Raw genomic sequence first — 12,548 nt, 5'->3', positions numbered from 1 at the left:
TGCTTGCAAATTTGGATTTAATATATAATAGATCTTCAGCGCCGTCAGGAGAAATTTCAGCTTGTCTTGTCATCTTGTAAAATTGGTTCCATCGAACCGATCAAGACGTATCAAGTCATAATTCATCAACTTGATGGATGAAACACTGTCGGCTTCCATCAGTAAAATAACGTTTTAAGATTGTTGAAAATTATACAGATTAATGTATTTCTGTATAATGTGAAAACCGAAAATTGCAAAATAATCAGAAATCAGGACAGGCTGAAGCACGTCTAAAACGCTGTCCTTAAAGCGTTATTTGCCCCTACTCAAGTGAATTGAGTATGCAGATAGGTTACAGGCAAACAGCTTCTAGGATACGACGAGCCTGGTATGGGTCCGCGTTCAGCAAACACGAAGGCCTACCAAATAAAACTCAATTACACACTTTCTGGCAGTAATATAGTATAAAAGAAAAAATCCCAAAGAAGAAGAAAAGAAGAGAAAAAGTGGTTTCGACTTCTGTATAATTTCCAACATTATTTTGGTATCCTAATGTATACTAATAAGAAGCCACCATTGGTTGACACAACAGGTTTATTACTCACGAAAATCATACTAAGATTTGTTTGGTTGATTTTATTTTCAACAATATGCATTTTATTATTAATGTGATGGCGTAGACCATAAGCATATCTTTTGAAGAGTGAAACACTCCAATTAGAGAGTCAATTAATGAGGTAACATACCAGCACATCCATAGGGAAAAAATTCTATCACAAATCAAGTTACGATATACCCATTCTCTTACCAACTAGCTATACATACTATTTATGAAAAGTTTAAATAATTAATATATTTGTTTATTTTTTAAAATAAATTTTATTTTTAAAATTTATTTTTATTACAAAAAGTGAACATCCGTGCATCAATCGCAATTAAAAGAGAGAGAAAACTTGATGACGGTTATGACCCCACTAGGACCACGATCAAAAGGGAGTGAGAGTTCAAGATTTTACAAGGTGGTTTGATTGGGTCATTTAGATGCATTAGTAGCAATGATTGAATTGAAATTAGTGGTAAAAGTTTCCCTAATTGAATCCTTAATCTAGATGCAACATCATTTAGGAGACAATGCATGCTATCAAAACACGGAGGATCTAGGATCAACAAGAAAACCCAAAAAGGGATTTACCACTTTGACAATATATAAAAGAAGCACACGAAGAAGAGCTCGATACCCCATGCCAAAGATAAAATTATCTTCTTTATATTTATCTTTTCTCTTATCCTAACATAGGATAGCATATCCTAGTCTTAGTATAGTTGGGTATTATCCATCGCCACACATCGCCACCACTATAATACCATAGGATTAGATTAATTATCCACAATCTAATTAAGTTATTAGATTCCGATCAACTAAGTCATTAGATGATGACATCTTCCTAGTCACATCCGAAAGTCTTGAAATTGCAAGGCTAGATCGATGACCAAATTTCTGAATCCAGTCGGCACACCATAATCTAAATACAAGCCCTTATCACCCACTGTCAGTACATTAGCCACCCCCACTATGGATCGATACCAAGACCTCAAGTGTTGAAACGAGGGTCTCCAATCAGTCTACCAGTTGAGCTATGGATTAGGGTTGTGACTTATGTTTGATTGAATTATGCAAATAGACCATAATGCACCGAGCATGACAACCAATACCGACGGTTGAGGCTATCCCAGTCATCAGATTATATATGTTCCATCCAACAGTGGAGCCCGATCCATAATTCGGACGGTCTGGATCGACATGTGTGTCACGTGATCCATGGACGGTTTGCTGCCATTCACGCAAGAGATAAGCTTTGATACTCTGGCAGAGTCTGATGGATGATAGGCATGCACTCAGAATTAATCGGAAATTGCATACAAGGTACTTCAATATTTCAAATTAAGCTGTCCAAATTACGGGTCCAGGTTACATATATCATGAACCGAAAATAAAGCTTATTTCATCATATGACTACACGATTTTTTACAATTATTGGACGTTTAGAAATGAAAAATATCCAATGGTCCCGTTTCAACAAGATCAACAAGTCTCCAATACGGCCTAAAGGCTAGCTGGTCCAAGCTGGGCCATTCCGGGCTTGTCCGAAAACACGACACCTGGGCCCACACCTATCCCAGCCCGTTAGATACGCATGTAAGTCAGGTGGGCCACAGTTATAAAAGAAATGGACGGGTAGAAAAATTGTTCTCACCGTTAGTTTACTTTGTTCTAACCATTATTTCAAACCAGATGGAAAGTTCAGATCTTTCACGTGTTCTGTATTGGCATGTGTACTCGCTCACGCGTGGAAATGATGCACATGTGTGAGATGGCGATCCCAACTGTGTGGATGCGTGTATCAAAAATACGCTGATCTTGTCATCAGGTGGGCCACGATTATGTGTATAAATTGGATAATTCAGTTTTCCTAAACTGTTTGTTGGTTTTGCACGTGTATGGCCCACCTGAAGATCATATTGGCCTGATTTTTGGCATATGGAGACTAGCTGATGAACGGCCCTGATCTGGCACACGTGCCCTATTTCAACATGAGACATGGACTTATCTGATGAGTGGTTTGATGAGACTAGAGATCTTGAAATCCTACTCCCAGTAGGGTAAGCAACCTGATTCAACGGTTCATCTTCATGTTCGGTCACTATCCATCCCAGTCAGAGGATCTGTTTCAGACAATGCTATTGGTGGTCCGGATACTTGTACGTGTGGTCCAGATACGTGTGATCCACACCGTTGATCTGATGGCCCACTCCTTGGATAAACTTCTCCTAAAAGGTCACCAAGATTGGATGGTTCTAGCTATCCAGTCTTTGGCCCATTTTTCAGTTGAATGTGGACTATTGCCGCATTTCTTTCCTAACCTTCTATTTGCTTGCAAAAAAACGAAGGGTTAGGATTTTATGTTGAAGATCATTTCTTAGGCATGGTCCATTTACTGGTGGGCCCTTCCAGGTCTACATCATCCTTTCAGTTGTGACAAGGAACTGAAGTGTAAAGGTGAACTACAGATCCTATTATAAAGAGAAGATTTGCCTAAACCCGCAGACTGACAGACGTTTACAGCCCAGCCCATCTACACCAGAGCATGTCTCAATATAGCAAACATGTGCGAGATCTGAACTGTCCATTAGGTACATAATGCTTTGTAGATGTTCCAGTCGTAAAAAAAATCCAGTCCACATATCAAATGGGCCACAGAGAATGAAATAAACGGACGGATAAAGTAACTTTTTGCAATCAGATGTATTTCTTTTATACACTGTGGCCCACCTAATAAATAAACATGCCAGATATTCGAGCAAGGGAATCTACACAGCGTAACAAATCTGATGTGCTGCTCAGATGCTGCACTCACGTGCCACATCAGCATAGCACTAGCGTGCAGATAGACAATGTTGTACATTAATCAAAACTCGTTATTATTATAAAGTAGAATGTTTCATGTGGATCACCTAAATTAAAATGACGAGAGATCCGGACGCGGATTGCCCACTGACTCTGCCAGTAGCGAGGTGTCTACTGGACAGTGCTCCTTGGTGCCCACCATTATGTATGTGTTTTATCCACGCCGTCCATTCTTTTTTTCAGATCATTTTAGTGCATGATACTAAAAATGAGATAGATCCAAATCTCAAGTGGACCACACCATAAGAAAACAGTGATGATTGAATGCCTATCATTAAAAATTTCCTAAAGCGCACCGTAATGTTTATTTCACATCCAACCTATTGATTAGGTCACATACCTGTATGAATGGAAAAGACAAGCATCAGCTTCATCCAAAACCTTTGTGGCCCCCGAGAAGCTTTTTATAGTAGGCATTCAATCACCACTTTTTCTTGTTATGTGGTACACATGAAACTTTTATCTGCCTCATCTTTGGACTCATACTCTAAAATGATCTGAAAAAACAGATGGACGGCATGGATAAAACATATACACCATAGTGGGGTCCACAGAGCACCGTCCAGTAGCTTGACAGTGCCAGTAGGCAATCCGCGTCCTAAGGATCCTTTCATTCTCTTAGCTTTTAAGCAACCTTGAAAGGAATCGAAACAACTTTATTTTATGTTTTGAACATTAAAGGAATCTCTACAACTTGCATAAACGGTAGGAGCGTACGTAGCTTGCCGTCCACAAATGTAGAGAGAAAAGTAGCTAAAGGTAATCCAATATCTGCACATACATGATACCTTGCCAACCAATGTACGATACATGGCCTTGTTTTATAGCAAGAGAAACTTGAAAATACTTCTTATTAACTCGAGTTAAACTTACTTAATTGTGGACCCCCACCGTTGATGGGCCACAGTCCCTAAATCAGATTGGTCGACCAATTCTAACCTCCGATTTGGGGGGCACCTGTTTGTTGGAACAGGACCATGGCATATTTTTGGATTTAAGTGTCCATTGGAGGCCGACCATTCCGATGGTCAGACAATCAGCTCAATATCAAAGATTTTCTCATCTCTAGTGTATTTAATGCAAGTAGTGTTTAACCAATTTTAACCCCAGTAATTAGTCATGGCTCATGAGAAGAGCCTAAGGTTTATGAGATGCATATGTTGGAGGACTACAGAAGCACACAAAGATGAGTAAAGCAAAGTATTTCAATCGCGCAATCGAGCCCAATCACAAAGACTGAATTTAACGTGAAAAAATCTTTTCGAAAAAAATATCATGACATAAGGCGATAAATATCACTATAAAAGCAAAAATTATAAGAGATAGAGAGAATATCCAATTTAAACACGACGATCAATGGCTTCGAATTAAATACCAAAACGTTCCACAAACAAATTATGAATTTTTCAAATTTAATGGCACCATGCAAGCCTCCAATGATATCGAACAGCCTTTGATGGTATCGAGCAAGACACTTGAAGTGTCCAATAACCAGCATGATAAATTTTGAATTTTACCAATGGCATTAAGACGACTTCAATAGTACTAAAATTTGCTCCATAGCATCAGACCTGTCATTAACAGTTGAGTTGATTTACGTATTTAATATATTTAAAACAATATATGACCCGTTGCTCTTAAAGCAAAGGTATTGTTCTCAATTAACTTCTTAGATATGAGTAGGTAATGTAGTTTTCGATTGCATATATGAGGTGTATAGAATTGAAATTGCAACTCAATTCAAACGATTGTATGTATAAAATGTACAAAATTGAAATTGCAACTCAATTTAAACCAAACAACCAATAACAAGGGACTGTCAACATCTTTATTAGACAGCAATGATGAAGCCGTCACGTATTATTTACTAACACCATTACATGCATTCAAGGAATTTGGCCCTAACCTATCATGCATAGCAGCTGTACTTTTAGGCCCCAAGGATCAGGCCCTGTTGATGGATGGCTTGAATATTTTGCCTACCTGCCGATGGTATATGCCGTGACATGTACATATTATATGCCATGTATGTAGGAAGCGGATTGGCTGGTGTACCTCACACCAGCCATATAGCTGCCGTAGGTATGTGTCGTTCGAAGATGAGCAATGATACTCCCCGAGTTTTGAGTCGTATGAATGGCTGAAAAGAGATTAAAGTTATAAGATCCTACAGTTATGTATTTATTATATCTACACTGTTCATCTATTTTTAGAATTTATTTTAGAATATTACCCAAAAATTAATTATATCCAAGAATCATCTGGACCACACCATAGATAGCAGCGAAAATAATAATTTTCACCAATAAATAATTTTTAGGGCCCACCATAACATTTATTTTACATCCAATCTGTTCGTAAGGTCACAAATACGTGAATGAAGAGGCAAAACAAATTTCATATTGATCCAAAACTACAGTAACCCCAAAAAAGATTTCAATGGTAGATGTTCAATCCCCGACTGGCTTTTGTAGTGTGGTCTACTTAATAGTTATATCTGTCTTATTTTTTGTCTAAAGCTTTAAGACGAGCTCGCCAAATGAATGGACGGTTTGGATATAACACATACCTCGTGATCAGACCAACATAACTTGCTGACGTAAATTCAGCAGCTATATACCTGGTGTGATGTACACCAGCCAATCCGCTTCATGTATGCATGTAGGCTTACGTACGGTAAAGCCTGCAAAACCGTAATACGACTAGAAAGGCACGTGGCAGCGGCAGGGCTAAATATTGATGGGGTCCACTCATATACTGGTTTCCAATACCAATGGTTTATATTTTAAAGATAAAATGCGTGGACCTACCTAACTATTTCTGCAATTTATCCCAATGTATTTTACTATTGCTCCGGTGGTAGACTCTCAAGGAGTTTCAAGGGTTCGAGTACCCATACGAGGTGAAATTCCACTACGGCCTGAGTGTGTGGTGGTGTGTGTGCGTGTAAAAAAAAAAAAACTGTTTCTATTTTCCATCTTTTCCACCGTCACCTTAGTGTGGTCACAGATGAGATGGATAGGATTGTCTAATAGGAGTTATTTTTGAGAAATAAACCATCCATACTAAGGCCCTGCAAATGGGCGGACCTGATTTGCACATCACTTTGCCACAATTCCTGTTGAGAGATGGTTGTACCATATTACGGTTTTTCCATCTCCACCGCATATCATCTTCCAGATTTGTATTCCATCTGAACTGGACATTCCCCGCATATTGCTGTAACATAGATTTAGCAAATCACGGACGTTGGCTACTTTATAGTTTTATATGAGAAATAATCACCTACTTCCTAACTTATGATAATGACCATGTGTCCCAGCTCTGCTGGGCGGGCCCACTGTGATATATGTGCCATCCAACCCGTCCATTAGATTCGCTCTCCCATTTTAAGCATAGATCCCAAGATCTATCCTGATCCATACATAACTTAGGTGGGCCACACCAAAAGGAACAAAGCGGGACATTGGGGAGGTGACGCCCACCAGTCATCTTGAAGAAACAAACCCATAATCAGGCCATTCCCACTTGGATGAGAATGATTCTTGGGACGTACGGTGAGCACGAGGAGGCCCACCAGATGCACGGTTTGGATTTCACGTGCATATCACGGAGGAACTGGCAGCATGGTGCATGCCAGTTAAAACGTTGCAACCGACAACATATTTGAAGTCAACATGGGACCCATTTGCATAGCGAATATGGATGGTTGGTGATTTCTTTGTAACCGTCCATTTGTCTAGTACGAGCGTCCCAACCGTCGATGTTAACCATCCTAGTCTACCCACTCAATGAATGACCTAAATGCTATGGATGTGTGCTGCGTTGGCACGTGTCTTGAGAGGCTTCTCATCTAAATCTCCTCCCATCTGCTTTGTCTAGGGGTGGTGCACGTACCATGTAGCCGTGCGTAGAAGTGTAAATGGATCGAGCCCGTCCGATGGGTTAAAGGACCCGATCCCATCATAATCAGGTATCTGTCTGAACATAGACATAGTCCTCGGGATTGTCAAATGAGTCAACATAACCCGGTTACTAAATGGGTCGGGTCTGGAAGTCTCTTTGGCCCGAATCCCTGTAACCCGTTTGAGACTTATCGTTGAGATTAACGGGTTTTGTTTCGTCAAACGGATCGCGTACGTCGTCCGCCGAAAGGACAAAGGCAGAGCTCCCAAAAGCACTCAGATTTCAAATAAACTACAACTGTACCCTTTCAAGCCCGTCGGGGAAAAAAAAATTAAGAAAGAAAAGTCCTTCGGAATAATCGGCCGCGCCTTCGGTGGATCGGGCTGTGGGGCCCACCGTGATGTATGTGCCTTACATTCACACCATTAATCTGTTTTGACAGATCATTTTAGGGAGAGATTCCAAACATGTAGCATATCCAAATTCCAAGTGGACCATACCATAGGAAACAATGGTGATGGACCACCAACATGAGTAAGTTCTTATATAAGGGTCTTCAGTAATGTACGCTTGTAAATATTAGAAATAAATTTCATTTAAAATATCCGATGGTGAAATATAGTACATTCATGAGTCATGAGTTGAGTGTCTCTACCGAGAGTAGAGTAGGAAAATCAAACTATGATACGTATTTTGTTTGTGATTATCTTTTGAATACATTTCTAATTATGCTGGTAAATTTAATTTGATAAATTATATCTATGCACGAATAAATGTATGTTAGGATTTGATAGTTAACACATCCCATTCACATTTACACAATCATTTATAAACTAGTTGCTTGGTTGGTATATTTATTGTAAGATATATCTATTGTAGAATATGTGATTAGACCTTTTATTAGATTAAAAGCATTAGAGTTAATTGTCTTAGTTTAAATTAACATATTAGTTTAAGTAAATAATTGTGTGTTAAAATGCATAAATTTTCTTCTGTCATAATCAATTCATCACCCTCTCTCTCTTTCGAACATAACATTCATTCTATAGCACCGCCAAATTTCCATATATAGCATATGCGTCATGTGTGGTTACAAGAGATGGAGCCAAAAAAAATAAACAACTTAGAACTTGTTCTTAACCTGGTCTATCTCTGGCAGGCACATGGCCCAGTCAAATCTTACCAAATTGGGTCATGAGAAAATGAACTAGTCTCTAGAAGCAGATTGCTAGGTGTCTTAACCTTGGTGGTGTGTTGACGTCACCAAGTTATGTGGGTCCCACCATGATGCATGTGTTATATTCACACTATTTATCCATTTTGTGATATTAGTTTAAGGCAAAGGCCTAAAATTAGGTAGATACAAAGCTCAAGTGGACCACACCACAAAAAGCAGTGGGGATATTTTTGTTTCCCTCTACCCACGTGACCTCTCCTTCCATCCATGTGACCTCATGAACAAGGATGATGGCAAATAAACATCACAATAACCCTATAAAGGTTTCAACAATTGGTGTCATTGTCCTCACTTACTTTCTATGGTGTGGTCCACTTAAGCTTTGCATCTGCTTGCCCATGCCTTAAAATGATCTCAAAAAAATGGATGGACTGTGTGAATATAACACATACATCATGGTAGACCCACATAACTTAGTGACGTCAACATTAGAGCTACACATGTTGAACTGAGTCGAGCTTGGCACAACTCGACTCGGCTCAGCTACTAGCTGTCCCTAGCTTGAACTTGACTCAGCTCAGTCCTAAGCCTGACTGGCTAGCTTGACTTGGTTCGGTCAGCAACTTGGCCAGTTCAAGCTGAGTTCGAGCCAGTGCGGCATTTTCTCAAACACATGAAGTGCACATTCAATTTCTCACAGTATGTAAAATAGCAGCAACAGTTTGCAAGTATTTCATCAAACACTCAGTAAGCAGCATGAAAATCAAGATCCAAAGGTAGTTTTATTATGTAATATTTTTCTTTTGGTAATGATTTATTTCATATCCATATATACCTTTCTTGACACTAGCCGATACCATGGAGAATGTATGCACTCGAAACAACACTTCATTGAGTCATTTCATCAATCACTTGGTGAGCAAAATCAATATCAAAATAACTCGAGACAACACTTCATTAAGTCATTTCATCAAACACTTGGTGAGCAAAATCAATATCAAAATAACCGAGTCAATGAACAAGTTCTATCCGAGTTCGATTCAAGTTTAGGTTCAATTGGAGTATTTGAGCTCGGCCAAGCTCGAACCCAGCTTGAAATTTTTTCAAGCTCCAAAAATAAACTAAACTCAACTCGACTGGAACTCATTTTCGAACCAAGTTGAATCGAGCTTTTGGAATGAGCCAAGCAAGTTAACCGAGATAAGTTCTGGTCAGCATACTAAGTCGGTGGTGTGTGGCACACCACACAATCCGCTTCCCTTTTCTCCGAAACTTTTTCAACTACACGGAATTTTAAACGTTTGATCAATTGTACAAGTTCTTATTAAAAAAATATATAGAGAGAGCATAAGAAAAGTTTTGCTAACTGCGGTTAAAGCCACTAATCATATTCTAATCATATTCCAGAGGTGGCATTTCTGTAGTTTCATCATCAAACAAGGGCATTTGCCACCTTCAAAAAAAAACCTTTAAAAGCAACTAAAATTCTAAAAAGCAGTTCGTCCAACAACCGTTCTTAAGAACCACTTCCCTCTCCGCTGCTCTGCCCGTCTCTCTCTCTCTCTCTCTCTCTCTCTCTCTCTCTCTCAAAAGCAATTCATGTCGTTCTTGAACATAGGTAAGAAGCTTCTGCCCGCTGGAAAGGCGTTGAAGGGCATAACCTCCACTCTCCAAGCAAAACTCCATAAGCTCAAACGCTCCAAATCCATAAAAAAGGCCACCACTCGTCTCGGCTCCACCCTCTCCACATTCCTCCCCCACCGCTATCTTCGTTCATCTCCTCATCATCGAGATAGAAAAAAACCTCGACTCCAAACACCCACCACCCTTCGGCCCCACCGCCATTACAACCACCTTCATCAGAGCTTCGCACCTGTATACATCGACGACCTCTTCAACGAGCCCGCCTCGGCACCCGTGAAGCTCGTCGAGCCACCGCCGTCTACAAGCAAGGCAGGTGAGAAGTCTGCTGCACCGAGCGCTTCGGTAGTGGTCGATGGACCGAAGGCTTCTGCAGCAGCGGCGGAACTGCAACTGTGGGGAGTGGATGAGAGAGCTGAGCGGTTCATTGCCAAGTTCAAGGAAGATATGAGGCTCCAGAGGCAGAGATCCTTTGGAGAGTACCAGGAGATGCTGACACGTGGCATGTAGCGTCATCTGATGCATGCCACGTGTTTTCCTGTATTTCAGAGACCCTCTTTCCTTTGTATTCCGTATACAGTTGTATCTTCTTCTTGTGCTCGTTTGTTATTACAGTCTTTTTGTGTTTGATTATGTCGATATGGAATCCGACGTTAATATGTTGCGCTGGATCAGAAAGATACGTTCGTCGCCCAATATATATGCATGAAAATGGCATATGGGAGGGTGATCTGGTCCATCCATCTAGTGGGTCCTATTCATGCGTGACCCTTGGCTTACGATCATATCCTACCATCAGTTTGGTAGAACAGTTTTTCTTTTCTTTTCCTTTTCTTCTTTCATTTGTATTTAAAATTTAAACATAGATATCTTCTTCTTCTTCTTTTTCTTTTTTAATTGGGTTTGGGTGTCTTTACTCTGTTCTGATTTGGCTTTTGTTGTCATATAGTCTTTATAAATTGAAGGATTGTTATATAGTATAATCTGATGCTATCTAATAAAGACACTTTATCAGTTAAAAGATGTTTGTTAAATCTATGTTATTACGGGGAAATCTAACTCGACTAGTCAAGCCAGCTGCGAACCTATGAGCTTGAAAGGGAGGCCTCGGAAATGTATGAATGAGAGGTAGGGCCGAGTCCTCTCTTGGTCCATCTTGACTCGGAGCAGTAAGCAGCCGACGTTTTAGATCAAAGGTCAATCTACTTTCCAATCTTAGTCTAAGGCCATGAGCAGAAGCAAAGGCTATGCGACCAGCTCCGACTATGGGCGCTCGGCCCCGAGATTGGTGAATCAGATGTTTTCTAGGCAAATCAGATAAACAATGGAAGTTTATGTTGATGACATGCTCGTCAAGAGCGTCAGAACATCCGATCACCTCGCAAACCTTGAAGTGACATTTTCAATCCTCCGGGAGTATTGCATGAAGCTAAACTCGGCCAAATGTGTCTTAGAAGTCGGTTCTGGCAAGTTCATCGGGTTCCAAGTCAGTCAGAGAGGCATCGAGGTGATTCCTGAGAAGATAAAGGCATTGCTCGACATGAGCTCCCTGCGAACAACAAAGGAAATCTAATGCTTAACTGGCCGAGTGGCAGCACTCGAGCAATTTATCTTCAGAGCTACTTACAAGTGTCTTCCATTCTTCCATCAACTGAAGGGTCACAAGAAAGCAGAATGGACTTCTGAATACGAACAGGCATTCTAGGAGTTAAAGCAATACCTGGATTCGCCTCCCTTGCTGTCGAAACCAGAAGAGGGTGAGCCCCTACTCTTGTACCTGGCGATTTCATCCTCAACCGTCAGCTATGCACTCATCAGAGAGGTAGGAAATAAATAATATCATGTTTACTACATAAGCAAGGCAATGGTACCGGCCGAGACCAGGTACCCGAGTATTGAAAAATTAGCGCTCGACTTAGTTTTCTCGGTATGGAGGTTGCATTCGTACTTCCAAGAGCACACCATCGTCGTCCTGACTAACTCCCCCCTCAAATAAGTCCTTCAAAAACCAGATGTCCTGGGATGACTGACAAAATAGGCGATAAAACTCAAGGAGTTTGACATCTAGTATCATCCGAGAACTGAAATCAAGGATCAAGCTATTGCTGACTTCATAGCCGAATTCACTCTCCCAAGTGACGATACCATAGCAAAAGCAACCTCGGTGACCCCACCCATTCCATCCCCTGCTAAGGATCTGGAGTCGAGGCGGAGGTGGGTCCTTTATGTCGACGGGTCCTCCAACGTTAAGCGAGCTGGGGCGGGAATCATTCTAGTCACGCCCGACTCCACAACTATCTAATTTGCCATCCGGCTCGATTTCAGGGCCTCCAATAACGAAGTGGAATATGAAGCTTTACTGGTAGGACTCAGGCT

The 12,548-nt window shown here is 40.6% G+C and overlaps 1 protein-coding gene across 1 annotated transcript; it reads left to right on the top strand.

The window, feature by feature from the left end:
- The first annotated feature begins 10,031 nt into the window (after nt 1–10,031).
- LOC131238651 (uncharacterized) lies at nt 10,032–10,764 on the top strand. Its single transcript, XM_058236276.1, has one exon. It carries the CDS (start codon nt 10,131–10,133, stop codon nt 10,680–10,682), a length of 552 nt encoding a protein of 183 aa, XP_058092259.1. The 5' UTR covers nt 10,032–10,130; the 3' UTR covers nt 10,683–10,764.
- The last annotated feature ends 1,784 nt before the right edge of the window (nt 10,765–12,548 follow it).

The sequence above is a fragment of the Magnolia sinica genome, chromosome 3 (assembly GCF_029962835.1).
Source record: "Magnolia sinica isolate HGM2019 chromosome 3, MsV1, whole genome shotgun sequence".
Lineage (NCBI taxonomy): Eukaryota > Viridiplantae > Streptophyta > Magnoliopsida > Magnoliales > Magnoliaceae > Magnolia > Magnolia sinica.
This window is presented reverse-complemented; position numbering and strand designations above follow the sequence as displayed.

What these genes read in the sequence shown, in the direction of transcription:
- LOC131238651 (XM_058236276.1), top strand. Translation starts at nt 10,131, where the DNA reads ATGTCGTTCTTGAACATAGGTAAGAAGCTTCTGCCCGCTGGAAAGGCG.